We start from the raw sequence: 19,550 nt of genomic DNA on the forward strand, positions 1-19,550 counted from the left end.
GTCTCTTGTGGAGAGTTGTCTCATTGGCAATCATATCACATCTTCTTTTTTATACACACACACAATTAAACATATATACATTTGTATATAAAAAGTATTATTCATATTTATATTTTGTTTCTTAACATTCGAATGTTTATAAAGTTTTACTTTACATTTTCAATATATACAAACTGATGCTCTGAAAGAAAGAATATATAAAGGTACCGTCATCATGCGTCATGTTACAAATGTATGCGACTTTGGACGATAGAATTTCATGAGAGTGGTTGACATTTTCATGCTTTATGCTTCTATTTTGACCAAAAAACTTAATATGGAGGATTGAAATTGACTAACAAGATGTAAAAGAAGCAATATAAATAAAACTATAACCCAAATGATTAGAAAAATATATTTTATTATTTTTTAAAAAGAGGAAACAGTTTTTCCAGTGTAGTAAAAAATTTCCATTTTGAAAATTTGCTATTTCTTTGTTGTTTTTATGTGTATTGATAAAAGTGAAACTGTTTTGAAAATGTCTTCACAATGCCTTTAAAATGATGTAAAGTTTTCTTAGATCAGTTGATTTAAAAAAAATCACTTTCCGTACCTAACTCCAGAACTGCGCTTCAATGCAAAGAAATGTTACATCCTGAGCATTAAGAACAAAAGCCAGAAGTTCTATACCCTTGATGGACACATACTCCAACAGGTCAAACACAATCCATACCTAGGACTACAGATATCGGACGATCTGAAATGGACCACCCACATTTCAAATGTAACTAAGAAAGCAAATTCTACACTAGGCTTTCTTAGACGAAATCTAAGATTCTGCCCAAAAGACTGCAAGAAAACAGCATACATTTCATTGGTGAGATCTACGATGGAATACGGGGCAATTGTATGGGACCCTTATACATCAAACAACATCAACCAATTAGAAAGAATACAAAAAAGAGCAGCTCGATTCATCACAGGGGACTATAAATCAAGAGAAGAAGGATTGGTCACCAAAATGCTAACAGTACTGGAACTTGAAAACCTACAATCCAGAAGAACAAGCCAAAGACTGGTATTTCTGTACAAAGTGGTTGAGGGTTTGGTCCCAGCTATCAAACCTGACGAATTTTTGGTAAAAGACAAAACCAAAAGAACAATCAAACTGACACGCTTTGTAGACTTTGAGAGCACAAACATAGTGAACAACTCAGTTAAAAACAACTCAAAGGCAATTGAAACTACAAACTGTAAAACTGAGCAATTTAAAAACCATACCAGTCAACTGACCCGTTTTCTGCGGGTGTGACCCGAGATTTTCACAATTCTGAGGGATCACCCGGGACACCCGCCGGGTCATTGTAATCACCCGGGAATTCCGAAAATGACCCGATTTCACCCGTATTTCTTAGCCTTGCGATTGATTTCATAAGTAATATTCTTTTGAAATACCGGCAAATTCGTAATTCTTCCATGAACAGGAAGTTCATCTAGCTATGTAAACTGTCAATTTAAGTGACCCATTAAGTGCATGGCTTTACTTGACAGCTTTGGTGTCAAACACACTGTTAATTAACACCAATTACCTTAGCTTTAGGTCGTAAATAAACTGCTCTACATTTGTTTACAAATAGAGTTAGAGTTACTTCCCCTTATTTGTCACCATTCAAAATTATTCCTTATATTTACGTTTTATGGGTGAAAAAGATAAAATAATAAAAAATTTAGAATTCAAATACATTTTGAAAAATAACTTTTCATTATTTTAATACTTTTATACAATTTAAAAAAAAAAAGTTGAAAATTATTTTTTACATTTATACTGCCTTTAACTGTATTACTATATTTTATCTTAGTCTAATTTCCTACTTTGTTCAGAGTTGCTGTGTGAGCCAATAGTCTCAAACATTTTAGATTATATATATGATTATACTTTAAAACATTGCCTTGTGATATTTGTGTGTAATATGTCATATATCTGTTGTATATATATGTTGAAGAAATGAATAAAGATAAAAAAAAAAACATTTTAAATTACAATTGAAAAAAAATTCTAGTATCTGATAACTACAAAAAGTAAAGAACATAAAACTGTATTACACAAATTTATTAAAATCTTTAAAAGTGCAATGAAATAATAATTAATTAGGATAAAATGACTTAACCAAGTGAACATGCATTGATGTTTTGGTATTTTCCATATACATAATAAGAAAATGTACCATTTATACTGAAATTCAGCTCGAAAAAGTTCGTACACGTTATGACCTGAGATTTAATTCTTCAATGCAGGTCATGACCTGCATTTTCATCGTCACAGGTTGACAGGTATGAAAAACTCATTCTTTGTCAAGACTGTAATTCACTGGAACCAACTGGAAGAAGAAATAGTGTGCACCAAATCAGTTGAGAGCTTCAAAACAGCTCTACAACGCCGACAATAGGCGCTCTCTCTCCCGTCGAGTAAAAGCCAGTATTGGTACCTTCGACGTAACGATACAGATACAGATACAGAACTCCTTTAGGAAGTCATTTGGAGTTTACATCTGACACATTTTTTTTTATCTCTGATACAGACACTTGTCTCAAAAAAAGTTTGGGCTATATACCTTAATATAACACCTATTGAGGCTATTCTGTCATTAATTCAATGTCTCTGCTTCAATCAAAATTGAAATACCGAAAATGGAAACATGTGAAATCTACAACCGGAAACCTTTAAACTAAATTCCGGAACGAATTCGACCTAATTTTTCCGTACGCGCATCAGTCGAATTTGATAAATTATTTCAAAGTAATAAGGGGGGATAGGAGGGGTCTTGATCCCGAAATCCCGGACTTGAAAAAACGAAATCCCGAGGTCCCGAATTTAAATAAAGCAAATCCCGACATCCCGAAATCCGAAAAAAAGGATTCCCGGATCCCGAAAGGGTCAATCCCGAAATCCCGAGCTTAAAAACACTCGATCCCGGAGTCCCGATAAAGATCCTAACCCCCTCAGTAATGTAACAATGACTGTCCCTTCATATTTAAAAAAAAACAACAAAAAAAACAAGAAGGCCACCCTGGTGTTGTGAAGTTAAATTGTCACGATCCATTCGGCATGAGATACTTGAGTTCAGTGAGTAGTCGGAATTGATGCTGTGACTCGATGAGAAACATGTCGGTCTGGCTCGATAAAGCCTCAAGTTTGCGTCTGCTGAGGAATAAACAATTAACCAACTATTTCAAGTATGAAAATGTAAATACGGGATCAAAACTGTATCGTATGCCCTTCAGGCCGGCATGTTTTTTCACGGCATCTATTATTTAATCCAATAGAGCGTATGAGGATCGTCAAGCGACATGCTTTCAGTGCATAAGCAGTGACGGATCTAAAGGGGGGTTCGGGGGACTGAAACCTCCTTGTTTGGACCAATGCATTTGAATGGGGACATGAAGTTGGAACCCCACTTCCTTTATCCTGGGTTGGGACCCCCCTTTTTTAAATGGCTAGATTCGCCTCTGCTAAGAATACAAAGGCAGTTAGTGATAACCGCCACCGTTACACATCCAACGTTTAGAGCTAGCATCCTAAATTATAAACTCTGCGCTAAAAATAGTCCATGGCGTTTTACTTCATGTTAACTTACTTCTTTTCTTTGTCCTTCTTCTTATCTTTGTCTGTGTATGATTCCTGCTCGTCACTTGCGTCAGCCAGAAGAGGCTTTCTCTCTTCGCTTTTACTCATTTTCTTAATAACAAAATATCGCTCGGACCTGGGACTATTATACTAACAATAAATAAGGTCCCAGCTCTGACTAACGGAAACTCTCTGTACAGAACTTTATATGTCGACTTGTAAATCCGAATTTAAAGACAACCTTAGTTTGTCATTATTTATATTTGGCTATTGCATAAGAAATGAAATCAACTAGTTAGTGTGTCCTTTGCACCCAACGTCACTACACACACTGTCACTGTATAAAAAGGATATGATATTTTCTTGTTTACACAATTTACCTATTTTAAGATGAACATATTAGTTTTCGACCTTACGATTCAGTCTAATGGATACAGAAATCAATAAACTTATTGCAAATATTGAAAAGAGTGAATACAAACAATGCACCTGTTTAAATATAAAAACTATGCTGAACACGACGAAAACCTGGTGTGTATTATAAAGTAAAAGTAGCGGATTACATTTTAAAATCAACCCTTAAAGAATTCATTGCATTTACTCTCCATATAAATCCTGATGCTCATATAGCCAGAATTAAATTAAGCACCATAGCCACCTTTTGTGGGGTCATGAAGCTCTGATTTAATAGCAAAACTCCATCTGTAAGCATAACTCTCTAATAAGATTGTCTATAATATTATGATTTTTGTTTTCAGCCTCCCTATTTCACGGCCGACACTCGGCTAACCGAGAGTTTGGTCGGTTAATCTATATTGAGTATGCGGCTATATCGGCGGTTGGTCTGTTAATCGGGTTGGCTAAAGTCTGTTAATCAGGTGTTATCGAGAAAATCATTGAAAGTTCAGCATGTTTCACGTATAACTTTTTTAATATATGTTTATCATAAAAAATATTAATGTCTAACAAAACAATTCAACGTACTGAATCCAGTGGTGTAATTATTATTTTATCTAGCTTCAATGTGCGATCTATAAAATGAAAAGGCGGGTTACTCATCAATAAATTTATACACATTTTACACACACAAACTGTACACAAAATGACACGTTGGTTGAATTTACGTGCATGCAATATTTTAAACATCGAAAAAAGACAGGCATTATGTTAACCATACTGAAATCATTGTGTGAAAAATCTTCACGGAAATCTGTATTTTGGTGACATAAATCAATCTTTAATTAAAACCTGGTCTGTTAATGGATCGGATGTATAAACCCGGTCTGTTAATTGGTCTGTTAAGAGTTATGAATGGCAATAAAAGTATAATTTTATTGCTATATGGGGTGTTATCGGATCAAATGGGTAGGCTCAAGACGAGCGGCTAAAATATACGGAAACAACACATGAACCAGTGGGGATCCAGGGGGGGGGGGGGGGGTTCCGGGGGTTGGAACCCCCCTTTTTTGCCGATCAATGCATTTGAATGGGAGCCTATAGTTGGAAACCCCCCCTTTTTACTCTGGGTTGGGAACCCCCCTTTTTAAAATGGCTGGATCCGCCACTGTGAACAATGAACAATTTAAACAATGGAAATAGAAAATTGATAAAAACGGTTTCAAAAAGTGTAATATTAAAGTAATGTTAATTTCATCCAAGAATGGTCGCATATGTCATGTGGATTCTGTTTAATTGTCATGCATGACACCAACTTGTCATCTACATTGGTAACCAGTATATAAATCAGAGATAAACGTCGTAATGTAACTAAACATCAGTAAGTAAAATATATTGGGATGCTAAAAAATAAAGAATAGAGAAAGAATAATGAGTAAGATAAATAAAACGGTAAAAGGAAAAAACGTCACGGAAGAAACGTGACATAACAATTTAGTTAAAGAATACAGAAATAAACAACACCCCCAATCCGAACCCTCATGGTATACACGATAATCTGGATGGATTAGCAGAATATAGAATGATAGATAAGGACAGTAGAGAGTGATGCATTGCTAAAAAAGAGAGAGAAAATAATAATTGTGTAAGAATACACACATGAAACACCCCTGGGTGTTGAAACAGTAACGGATTGCGATGTACTCATATTGGTGACAAATGCTAAAAGTTTACATGCGGACAACTGCCGTTCTCCTCTACACTTATGAAGAAAGGAACTAAACGGAATAAAATGTATTAAAACTTAAGATGACCAAATGTAGCTGCATTCGCTCCTTTCCATTTACTTCTTGAGAATGACTAACATTGCCTATGTAAAATTTCAAAATCGTTTGTATGCACATTGAACGACATGTGACGTATAAAATTTTCTGATGTCAGACACTCAAATCAATGAATGTGTTCGTAGATAGTAGATGTTTTTGTGCTCTGTTAAATTGTTCCTTTTAAAATTGTTATACGATGATGACTGATGTACCCATATTTTGACTATTTTATTTAATGTGTCTGTTTATTTAACGCCATCAATGTAAATATAACGGAATTTTATGAGACTGTCATTAAAGTGAGAGGGTTAGCGCTATAGAACCAGGTTTAATCCACCATTTTCTACATTTGAAAATGCCTGTACCAAGTCAGGAATATGACAGTTCTTGTCCATTCGTTTTTGATACGTTTTGTTATTTGATTTTGCCATGTGATTATGGACTTTCCGAATTGATTTTCCTCTAAGTTCAGTATTTTTGTGATTTTACTTTTTTTTGTAAACAACATATGATTAAGTAATAGAAATAAAGAACCAATTGGAGGATGCTTACGAATTAGGGTTTTTCGTCCAGTGACAAATATCATGAGCATATGAGAATGACAACACGTTATATGCACTGGACAGATGTACAGTTTATATTTATTTTACCGGTACCCTGTGTTGTATTAGAAAGACACTTTCAGTCGGATTTGAGAACGTGCTACTTTGAACAGACACAAAAATTGAGGCTGATTGAAAACATTAATAATAAATTCATGCATATTCCAGCGGCCAATTTATATCACGCTATATTAAAGTGACACCCTTCAATAAAATGCAAAGAAAGTCAAAATAAAAATGCTCTTACTAGTAAATCACAACCGAAATGAATGACAGACGGACATTTTTTACAAAACTTAATGAACAATTGCAATCAAGATATTTGAGGTTTGCGTTATAACGCAAATATAGGAAGACAAATTTAAAAAAAAATGTGTGGCGCTAATTCGCTTCTGTAGGATACTGTTGCACCGTATTATCATTTTGTTTATTACTTAGGAACATCTCATTCTTAACTTTTTCTATGGGAAAATATAAAGGTAGCAAAAATAACTGTGGCTAAATAACTCTTAACTGACACAATTTCAATTGTCCAACCCATTAACAGACTTTATTCCCATAATTTTCACTAAAACGTGGTAATATTCACGTTATATTACAATTATGAAATATTCACCAATGCAAATTTATTTTTTAGACCCAAAGTACTATTTTGTGTCCTTTAAATGATATCTAAAATTGTTTGTTTCGAGTTTTATTAAAAAATTCCTATGCGTATAAGCATAAATACTACATACTTGCGCGACGCCTTTTAATTTTACTGAAAACTGCGTAGACTATGAAATGTTTTTACAAGTGGAAAATGTTCTATGATAGATATCATTTTGTCAGACACTTTTCTTTTTTTGATTTGGTTCTTATAATATGTCAAAAATCTGTATATTTGATACAGTTTAACATTAAATTGTGCGTTTTACTCTTAACAGACGTATAACCAACCCGATTAACAGACCAATCTCCCATATAGCCGCATACTCAATATAGATTAACCGACCAATCTCTCGGTTAGCCGAGTGTCGGCCGTGTATTTACTATATATATATATATATATATTATGTATACATGGTGACGTTGATATTTGTTGACAAGTTGAGACAATTCCATAAAAAAAACATCACCAGAACAAAATGTTTTAACAAATACCAAATATTAGTGCTTTTAGAATTAATTTTCAAATCCGCATTTAAGTGGAGATAACTCTTTTAGTACAAAATTTACATATAGGGAATTTTTTCATTTTTTACTTGTAGAAAGAAAACTTGTTCGGTGACACCAATTTTTTTCTTTTTATTTTCTGAAAATATATTATAAAACCTATCTTCTCATATTTTATTTTAAAATTCTGTCTCATAGATTTATGTTTATGCACAAAAGTGGTTTCTTTCTTTCATGAACAATCTTAGCAAAGTTTGGCAATTTTGAACGACTCGTACTTTGAAAAATAGCGCAGTGACCCATAATTTTTATATTTTTAAAAGAAAAAGCATAGTAAAATCTTCATTTTTGCAAAATATAAGAAAATTCTGTCATTTTTTTTCTTCTATACTCCTGAACTACCTTAAGTAATGATTCATTCACGCCATGCTCTTTGTTTGTTTTAACATTGATAGGCATTATAGCTTTTGCTATCTTTATACTGAGCATTAGTCATACTTGTCCATGTGAAAATTAGCATAACAAGGTGCGAGTTTTTTGCTCCGTGGCTAAGGCCTCAATGTGAATTTATGATGAAGAACAGCAATAAAAGCGCCGTTCCTCTGCTTATTCATTGTGTGGGGTTGTTTTGTTTTGTTTGTGTTGTACGAGTACTGATTTTGGTTCATGGATAGATGGATACCCCATATCCTTTGTTTTTCTATTATAGAGTAATGATAGAATTATTTTGATTCAAATGATTGTTTGCGTTTTTGAAAGACCCTTTGTGTGATCTTGACCCTATCAAAGCGGGCAGTTTTTTCTTGTTATCTAAAGGAAACTGTAACAACCGATATTTGCCAGGAAAACTGACATGGCTTTAATTGTCAAGTCAAAACACCCTGTCATGAATGAGTTCATGAAATTCAAACTCACAACTTATACCGCAGGACCATCGAGGTCAAATGATACTTAAAAACAAGAATGCGTCAATAGTACACGGATGCCCTATCCGCATTATCATTTTCTATGTTCATTGGACCGTAAACTTGGGGTTAAATCTCCGTTATTTGGCATTAAAGTTAGAAAGATCATATCATAGGGAACATGTTTACTAAGTTTCAAGTTGATTGGACTTCAACTTAATCAAAAACCACCTCGACCAAAAACTTTAACCTGAAGCGGGACAGATGAACGGACGGACGAACGAACAAACGAACGGACGGACGAAGGAACGGAGGCACAGAGCCCATAAATGGGACATAGCGACCAATCAATCAACCAAGGAAAGCGAAATTTCCACGGAAAGGTTCTTAATATCTTAGTTTCATACCGTTGGCAATCAATGGACGAATTTTCTATTTAAATTGCTCGTATTTTCAATTACAGTTGACTCCCTTTCAACCATTGAAAGATCTGCCTACCCTTCCGGAGCATCTGAGATCACTTCCAGTTTTTGGTGGCGTTTGTGCTGTCTTTAGTTTTCTGTTTTGTGTACTAGAGTTTGTTTTTTTCCTTTTTAGGCTAGCTATGGCTTTTATTTTCAGTTTATCATGTTTCGATTTATCAGTTTGAATGTCTCCCTGGTATCTTTAGCCCCTCTTGATACACTTGATCTGTTGGATATCAATATGCTAAAACTCATATAAATATAGATATTAATAAATCAACGGTTATTTTGTCGCAAATATTTTGTTTATGTACATTTAAGGTAAGGTTCGAAAAGCAAGTTTAAAATACCAAAATTCAGTATAAATTAGGTCAGTCCATATAGAGATATTCTTATAAATAAACCAACGGTTATTTTTATAATTATTTTGGGTCTATGCACATATAAGGTAATTTCAAAAGAGTTTTTAAAAAAATACCAGTATGTAAATAATCCAGGTAGCCAAGTTTCATGTCGTTATTTGTGATAAACTTCTATTTAATTCACCTTGATATGAACGATATTAAAGACAGTCCTTCATTTTAGCACCCTGGATTATTATTTACAAATGTTCTAACGCAACATAAAACCATTTTTTTTTATCATGCCCTACCTACGATAGTAGAGGGGCATTATGTTTTCTGGTCTGTACGTCCGTTCGTCTGTCTGTTCGTTCGTCCGTTCGTCCCGCTTCAGGTTAAAGTTTTTGGTCAAGGTAGTTTTTGATGAAAAACGAATGGACAAGAACTGTCATATTCCTGACTTGGTACAGGCATTTTCAAATGTAGAAAATGGTGGATTAAACCTGGTTTTATAGCGCTAAACCTCTCACTTTGTTGACAGTTGAAAACGACAGCAACCGAACAAAAGAATGTTTACAAAAATTAATAGACAGTTCAGCATTAGAATAAGATTAATGGACCAAACATTAAAAACAAAAACCAAAAAAAAATGCAAAAAAGAAAATAATGGGGTGCTAATATATAAAGAATAGACAATAGCAACTCAAAAATAAACAGCTGCGCCATGAGCGCATGATACTTCTCAATGTCATATTAGAAACTTAAGAAAATCAAAAGGGAGCTAATCATTGTCAAAAGATATAAACAATTCACCAAAGTTTCATGAGAATTGCTGAAAGCATTTTCGAGTTATTGTCCGAAAAGTGAAAAATCCCTTTTTTTTAATGTATAAAACCCCATAACTCGGAAAAATCTTAAATTTATAAAATTCTAAAGGGAGCTCATCTCAATAGATATAAACAATTCACCAAAATTTCTTGCAAGATCACCCCTAGTTTTTGGTGGGGTTCGTGTTGTTTATTCTTTAGTTTTCTATGTTGTGTCATATGTACTATTGTTTTTCTGTTTGTCTTTTTCATTTTTAGCCATGGCGTTGTCAGTTTGTTTTAGATTTATGAGTTTGACTGTCCCTTTGGTATCTTTCGTCCCTCTTTTGGTAAGAACATTCTTGAGTAATTTTCCGAAAACTTGAAATCCCTCTTTTTTTAATGAATAAAACCCATAACTCGGAAACTTTAAATAAAAAAAAAATAAAAAACGAAAGGGAGCTCACGTCAATAAATATATAGAAACAATTCATCAAAGTTTTATGCAAATTTATAAAAGCATATTTGAGTTAATGACATGTTGACGACGGACGGACGGAGGACGGACAACGGCATACCATAATACGTACCGTAAACGGGCGTATGAGCCAAATGATATAAAAAGTAGATAATAATGACCCAAAAATATATAGAGTATAGAATAATGAGACAAACAATGTTTGGGGAGTGGTCTAAGAGAATAATGAGCAAAAAATACAAAAATAGAGAATAAGGGGACAAAAAAACGAAGAATAGAGAATAATGGGCCAAAAATATAAAGTATAGAAAATAATGGGCCAAAAATATAAAGTATAGAAAATAATGGGCCAAAAATATAAAGTATAGAAAATAATGGGCCAAAAATATAAAGTATAGAAAATAATGGGCCAAAAATATAAAGTATAGAAAATAATGGGCCAAAAATATAAAGTATAGAAAATAATGGGCCAAAAATATAAAGCATAGAAAATAGTAAGACAAAAAAAAAAGAATAATTAATAATGAGCTAAACATATGAAGAATAATGATTAGTGTGTCAAAAGTACAAGAATAGAGAATAATTGAGCAAAAAACAAAGAATACGGAGAATAATGGACCAACGTATAAAGAATAGAGAATAATGGACCAAAATATAAAGTATAGAAAATAGTAAGACAAAAATATAATGAATAATGAACAATGAGTCAAACCGTGATATGAAGAATAGAGATTAATGGGGCAAAAATATAAAGTATAGAAAATATTGATACAAAAATATTAAGAATGAAGAATAATGATAAGTGTGCAAAAAATATAAAGAAAGAGAAAAATTAGTCAAATATATAAAGAATAAAGAATTATGACATAACATTTAGGAATGCAGAATGCAAAATGAAGGACTATTCGTCCAGACCAGCATGCATGACCATATATACATACTGTACCCGATGGGTTTCTGTGTCCAATCAGATGTCCATTTCTCTAAAACAGACTTCTGATCTGGCCAGACAGACGATACAGAGGACCTCTGCCCTTTCATGATCGAGATTACTCTTTCCTAACTTCCATTTATATCTTAAGATTCAATTTTTATCGAGTTAGTAAGATATGATTGTTTATCTTTCTTTCTTTTTTAAAACAACGGAAAGTGCTTCTAATTCTTTGACTTCCTGTAAAAAATGATATTGTCATTTACTCAATGTATAAGAACAAACTTCTGATCTTGTCGCAAGATAATATCTTCGGGACATGTCCGCTTTTTCATTTTATAAATAATTGTAGTTTCTTTGCATTATTTCTTACTATTCAATTTGCCATCGACTTTTTAAGAAATGATCATTTGTTCGGTTTTTTATTTTGTTTTGTTTTTTTACAACAGAAAGATGCAGTGCTTCTTATTCTTTAATTTCCCGTCAATGTTATTGTCATTTTTTTACTCGATGTGTAATAACAAACTTCTGATCTTGCCAGTAAGATAATTTCATTTTCGAGAATACTCCTTCCTTTCTCTGCAATATTTCAATTTATTTTTGTTTTTATTGAAAACTTAAAGATGTGTAGTGCCTCTACTTCTGTAACTTCCCGTAAATGTTAATTAAGGAATGACTGTAAAAAAATCTGTCTAAGATGAAATACCATAAAATAAAATGCTTTGCTGAGCTCAGCCTAATACATTTGAACACAGTATTCAAGCATGGTACTGTCTGAATTTGGATTGTGATAAAATTTTTGACTTCATATAGGTTTCTGATACAAAAGAAATGTCAAGATCTTATAAATATATTGCGCAATAATGTGTAATTAAAGATTTTTTCTTGAAACTTTAAAAAAAAATGAACCCCTTAAAAAAATTGCCCCCCCCCCAAAAAAAACCTTTTTAAATCCCCCTTAGAGCAATTACCCCCACACTCAATCCCAGCCTTTCATTTGTAGTATGGAATCTTATAGTATAATTTCAGAGAGATCCATACACTTAAACACAAGTTATTGTCTGGAAACTAGAAAAAATGCTTAATTGTTTTGCCCCTTTTTTAGCCCGCCCATAATTCCTGCATGAATGGGACAAAACCCCCAAACTCAACCCCAGCCTTTCTTTTGTGATATGGACACTTGTTATACAATTTCAGAGAGATCCATACACTAACACACAAGTTATTGTCCAGAAAATTATAAAAATGCTTGTTTTTGGTCCCTTTTTAGCCCTTAATTCCTAAACTGTTGGCACTATAAAATGAATCCAAACTGTCTGCTTGTGGTATTAAACATTGTGCTACAATTTCAGAGCAATTGACAAATGTACCACCGTAAATCTTGTTTTTTATATATGATTATCCGAAAACAAAGTGACTTTCCAATGGCAAATAAAAAAATAAAAAAACCCAAAAGCGATAAAAAGACAAACAACTGTACACAATACACAACATAGCAAACTTAAGAATGAGCAAACGAACCTCACCGAAAACTGAAGGTTATCTCAGACCAACTCAAGTGCTCCGAATGGGTATGCAATTCACTTCGAATAATATTAGATTTAATTCTTTAATTCCACCTTCCGGTAGAGCCATAAAAACCTTAAATAAAGGCAACAGTAGTTTACCGCTGTTCTATTTACTAAGGTTTCCTTCTTCTTATCAAATTATTGAGAAGTAGTTTAAAAAATGTTGGAAAAATTATCAATTTGGCATTTTTCGATTGATTTTTTTACAATTATTATGAGTTTCTTACATGTTTTTACTACCAGTGCCTTTCCTAGAGAAATTGTTAATTAAAGCAACACAAAGATTAAGTCGTTTTCTTCAAGTTTAAATCGGAAAAAAATCTGTTTAATTTTAGGGGAAGTAACTCTTGAGAAAGTGGTCAGATATCAGAAATTTATACTTATCGCACAATGAAACTTGTCAACAAAAGTATTGTTTAAATTGCTTTAAATAATACAATAGTAGGCAACTATGATAGCATGCGAAAACTTACATGTTTGACATCTTAGGTTTTACTGTTATAATTTTATTGGTATATATATGAGCGACGGGAATAGTCTTTTTAATGAAAAGGAATTGATAGTTGAAACTCAAAGTTAAAGTATTTTTCTTTAAGCACATCAGTGAGCAATACTTACGTGCAGTAGTATGATCCATCAATGTTCAATTTATTAGTAAATTTGTTTTTAGCACGAAGGTTTAAATTTGGCGCGCTCCCGCTTGGTCTTGCAGACCCCAAATACCCATCCTCGTTTCAGTTTGGACCATGCTTTCTCAGTAACTTGCTCATGGCTGCACGCTTTCTTTTTGCTAGCTTTTGACTTGCAAGATCCTATTTCAAATTCGTGGAATATAAAACACTTGTTAACTGGTGTTAAACGAGGAGTAGGTACAAACCAATCTTGTAAAGCGCCAGTTACACCCGAACTTTTATTGAGTATGAAATAAACAGCTACGCCATGAGCGCATGATACGCCCGACGTCTTGTGAAAAGTTTTATGCAACAATCATAAATAGTTTCTGAGAAAAATTTAAGCAATAACCATATATTGTTTTTAGAAACGGCGGGACATGTGAAACCCCCAAGTTGAACCCTGTTTTTTTTTTTTTACAAAAAACTAAATATCACTAAAATGAAATCAAAACCAAAAAGTATTATTCTTTAGATTAATATAACAAAGAAGTGTGTAAAGTTTTAAGCAAAAATCATAAATTATTTTTGAGATACGGCATGACATGTAAAAAAAAAACTCCCCTATTTAACAAAATACTCAATAACTCAAAAATAAAAATTTTGAATCATCACCAAAAAGTATACAGATCTTTAGATTAATATAACAAAGAAGTGTGTAAAGTTTTAAGCAATAATCATAAATTGTTTTTGAGAAACGGCACAACATGTAAAAAAACCCTCCCTTTTTTTTTTTACAAAATACTCAATAACTCAAAAATGAAATTTTGAATCATCACCAAAAAGTATACAGATCTTTAAATTAATATAACAAAGACGTGTGGACAGACCCCTGATTATTTAAGCAATATTATCCCTCAACAATTGTTTAATATTCATAATTATGACACAAGACGAACGAATGACACGCAACATATAAACACGGTGGGTATGGTTGTCCTGCGAGAGAACGTTCTGTGCTGGTGATTCGGTCCTGACGGGTGCTGGTGATCAATGAAAAAATGTAAACAAAGACAAAAATGATGCTTTTGGACGTTTTCTCTCATAAAAATGAAAGGAAACAGTTGAAATTTTTCAATTTTGTTTCTTATGGGTTCATAGGCAAACCATTAAAAAGTTGATCCTCTAAACTGTTTCAGTAAGCGTAACACAAAAGTGCTCATTTTCAGAAAATCTAGAACTGAAAAACTAAAACAAAAATGCTCATGGAGTCCGCTTTCTATACCCAAATTCAAATGACAAAATTATTTTGTGAAAGACTTTAAAACTTCTTTGCATTAAATTCTAAACAGTTTTCTTCTTGTCGTAAATGTTTAAATGTTCAACAAAATCTCAATAACTTTGTTGGAACGAACAGAACAAAGGTGACCTGTAGTTCTTTAAAATTTCTGTGTCATGTTGGTCTCTTGCGGAGAGCTGTATCATATGCAATCATAAGCACATCTTCTTTTTTTATATTTTAATCAATTTTTCATGGAGTTTGATCTACTTTTTAGCTTCAACCCTGGTGAGCCATGCTAATCTTCGGTATGTTGTTGCACCCATCGCATGTACATTTAAATTGTCATATTACCATCTTTTTTTCTGATTTATTTTACCCAATTCATACGTGACAGGATTATTACCCTAGTAACCGGTGTTACCAATGTATATATTGAACAAACTAAGTTATAAAAATTCAACAATACTAAATTTATTGTGTCAGTTTGTTTAGGGAGCTACCATTTGATTTTTATGGGGGGGATGAAATTTGAAAAAAAATAGGCAGGACAGGAGTTTTGAGTAAAAAAAGGCAGGATGAGACACTTGCATGACAATTTAGGTAAAAAAAGTCAGGATAAACTAAAAAAAAAAAAGGCAGGACCGAACAGAGTGAAAAATAAAAAGGCAGGACAGAGATTACAGCTAAAAAAAATGCAGGACAAAATTTTTCATCCTAGCCCCCCCCCCCCCCCCCCCTTACAAATCAAATGGTAGCTCCCTTAGGCAAAACAAAACTAGAAAAACTTCGAGAGACTTTTTTTTTTAAATGTCATGATTGTCTGTTTATTTCTAGAGCTTTGCTTAGTATTAACTTCAGGTGATAAGGACTTCACACCCTGCTGTCTTTCATAATTATATTCATGTTTTATAGAGGTAGCAGATAAGTGTTGAATGTTTTTAAAGAGCTGATTTAAATTTATGTAGAGTGGACATTCTAAGAAAAATATAATCGAATCTTCAAATGGGCACCCACATTCACAACTTGGGTCGCTTACTAAATTAACTCTGTATAAATCAGCTTTTAAAGGACTACATCTGTGTCGTAATTGTGTATGTAGTATATTTTCCATCCTGTTTCCAATGAAATAATATTTAGGTACCAAAAATGAAATATCAGTAAGCTGGATTGTGTTTTTGAAATTTGGAGATGATTGTATGGATCTAATTGCTAATGGTAATAAATTCCATGTACGAATTGAAGAAGGGAATAAAGATTTAGAAAATATGTCCAATCTACATCTCAGTACTGTATAGTGAGAACGGTTTCTAGTATTATAATAATTATCATCTGTATAATTCGAGATACAATCCATAAGATATTCTGGAAAATTATTGCTGTGTATTTTATGAAATAATATAATTTACGTCTATTTCTTCTAGAACTCAAAGTTTCCCATCCAGTTTTAAAAAGTACGTTTACTTGCAAATTGCGGAAGTCCAGTAATAATTCTGGCTCAAACTGCAGGCACTCACTTGTATTAGAATCTCTAACACAGCATCCATCCCATAGCTCGCATGCATATTCTAAAAGTGAAAGAATGTATGCAAGATATCTATATACTAAACTAACGAGGTCCAGTTTGTCAGCCGTCATGGGATAAAAACGACAAATCAAAGAATTCAATTTTATATATAGCCATTATAGGACAATGGTGTTGATTAAATTATTAATTATAATCCTGGTACTTTTGATAACTATTTACAACACTCCCGACCCTTTTGTTTTCCACATAATTAATATTGCTACTAATTTACAAGTTCCGGGTCGAATCCGATACCGATACCAATAGTATATTCACCTGTTACCTATTACCTTATCTGTACGTTCTGCATCTGACAGGCGCACCACCAAACGTAGTATTTCGGATTTTGCTACTTGAACTCTCAGGCTGAACAAAATCAAGACACTATATTTTGATTGTTAGGAGCTTCTGCCCAAGTTCACAAATATTTCCGGTGCCTATAAAATAGCCTACTTTAATTAAGTTATTTGAATCTGAGCTGGCAAAATAGCATATTATCTATTATGCTGGTATCGGCAAAACAGCTACAAGTATTGCCTTTAATGAAAATGCATATCAATTTTAAATATTATTCTAAATAAAATAGCTTTGAGAATCGTGTAAAAAGCGTTCGTTGTTCAGTCGTCAATGAATCATTCAACGTGCGTGTATCGTGCGTGCGTGTATCGTGTATTTATCATTCATCGTGCATCGTGCGTGTATCGTGCGTTCATCATTCATCATTCATTTTGCGTTAATCCTCCGTGTAACGCTCATCGCTCATCGTGCGTGTATCGTGTATCGTGCGTGTACCGTGCGTGTATTGTGCATTCACCGTGCGTGTATCGTGCGTGTGGTCAATTTGGATTTTAGAAGGTCTGTACGTATACACACGTTTTTTATCCTCAAAGTAGAAAAATACTTGTTTAGGGGCCCTTTTTGGGACCCTAATTCCTAAACGGTTGGGACCATTACCCCCAAAATCAATCCCAATAACATCCATGTAAACTAAAGTTATTGTTCGGAAACCAAATGTGTCTTCGGACTACGACGCAGACGAAGACGACGACATCATACCATTATACGATACCAAGAAAAATGTTGCGGTCGTATAAAAATGTGGTGCACACTGAATAAACCGCGTAGCGGGTTATTTGAAAGTGTTCACCACATTTAATATGGTATTTCGAATAGGCATGAGAATATCACAGTCATTCCTTATAATTTAATTCTAAATTCCATTATAAGCCGGAGTAAATCATGAAAAACGTTGATGACGTCAAGGTAACATAACAAAATTATGTCTGTGAACTGATAGACAAAACACTGTCAGCCAATCAGAAGACGTGTCACATCCAAAATTAAACTATTGTCATTTACGCAAATTATATAAGAACAAATTTATGTGTCCAGTGATATGATACAGATGATTTCTGTCCGTTTTCATCCTCAAGAATATAATTATATTTTACTCAGCATTATTTTTACGTTTCAATTTTCATCGGCTTTGCATGTAAGGTACGATCGTTTATCCTCCCGTCAATTGTATTGTCATTTACTCGATGTTTATAAACTTGTAGCCTTTTTCACCTTTTCATCCATCAAATTATTCTGTCTTTTAAACATTGTATAATTTCTTAATATTACCGTGATTTATTTTCTACTTTGTAAGACATAGATATAGGAAGTTGTGGTATGAGTGCCAATGAGACAACTCTCCATCCAGGTTACAATATACAAAAGTAAACCATTATAGGTCAAGATACGGCCTTTAACACGGAGCCTTGGTTCGCACCGAACAGCAAGCTATAAAGGGCCCCCAAATTTACTAGTGTAAAACCATTCAAACGGGAAAACCAACGGTCTAATCTATTAAAAAACGAGAAACGAGAAACACGTATATGAACTACATAAACAGACGACAACTACTAAACCTCAGTTTCATGACTTAGGACAGGTGCAAACATTTGCAACGGGATTAAACGTTTTAAATGGTCTTTTGTTAATTTTCTATCTTTATTAAGGAAAGCACGTAGTGCATCTACTTCTTTCACTTCAAAAGAACATTCTTCCCGCTAAAGTTCCAGTAACTTAATCAAGACCGTATGATGCATGAAAAAGCAAAGACAAAGCAGAGTCCAAGGAGCTTCAGTCGTTCTGGTGGTAACCTTGTTTTCTCTGTCGTGGTTCCAGACTGAGTAGTAAAAAATGCATGGATTGTCTCTCTTTATATACATTTCGTTTTTCTAATACAACTTGAATTGTTCTTGTTCTTGTTCTTGTTCTTCTTCTTCTTAAATTCGTGTATTCACTTATAACAAGTAATAATAGTTCTCTCTGATGCATGTGTTACATTATTTTTGAATGTTAGTATCATAGTCTATCAATTAAGAACCTATACGTGCACGATAAGACATTGTGTGCTGTTCGTTATTGTTTGTTTCTTTTTTAAGTCTTTTTTACGTCTATGTTCTCATTGGTGTCAATTTAGGATATATATTTGCATTACTTCCTATCCCATTACGATTTCCTTATCAATCGTTTGCTGCTCACGATTAGGGTAATAAACCAAGAGTTTTTGATGATAAAGACGAGATTCTCAGATTATCTGATTCTCTTTGAACATCTTAAATATGGTAGAACATAACGAATCTCGGCGGTCAAAGCCGGGATGTTCACACGTGCTCCGGAAGAATAAGCAGTACGTATATTTCATGTGAACAGTATTAATGGCAACACAGAAAGTAAACATATTCGTTGACAAGTCGCATTACAGCTGGTTCAGGAGAGGTAGGGATTGTGGTTACGAAATGTAGAAAAGAAGTCATATGAGAACAACGTAAGATTTTCAAAGCGATAATTTCAGGGATTGGAAACCCTCTTTTTGTTTGACAAATACTACGAAAAGGTAGAAGATATATATACTGATGAGCAATCAAACTCCATAAGAAGATTGAGAAGAAAGACATCTTGAACAACAGAAAACGATGCAAAGAAAAATAACAGTCCACAAAACACTATACACAAAAGCTTAATTG

At 33.4% G+C, this 19,550-nt stretch overlaps 1 protein-coding gene across 1 annotated transcript in view; it reads right to left on the minus strand.

Annotated features, from left to right (window-relative positions):
* The window catches only part of LOC143056874 (ATP-dependent translocase ABCB1-like), a 67,409-nt gene extending 63,485 nt beyond the window's left edge, over positions 1-3,924 (minus strand). The window contains exon 1 of the mRNA XM_076230052.1: positions 3,615-3,924. Within this exon, the coding sequence (XP_076086167.1) occupies positions 3,615-3,712 (98 nt within the window). The 5' untranslated portion in view covers positions 3,713-3,924. The remainder of the gene's footprint in view (positions 1-3,614) is intronic.
* Positions 3,925-19,550: the final 15,626 nt, after the last annotated feature.

Source organism: Mytilus galloprovincialis, chromosome 13 (assembly GCF_965363235.1).
Source record: "Mytilus galloprovincialis chromosome 13, xbMytGall1.hap1.1, whole genome shotgun sequence".
Classification (NCBI taxonomy): Eukaryota; Metazoa; Mollusca; class Bivalvia; order Mytilida; family Mytilidae; genus Mytilus; species Mytilus galloprovincialis.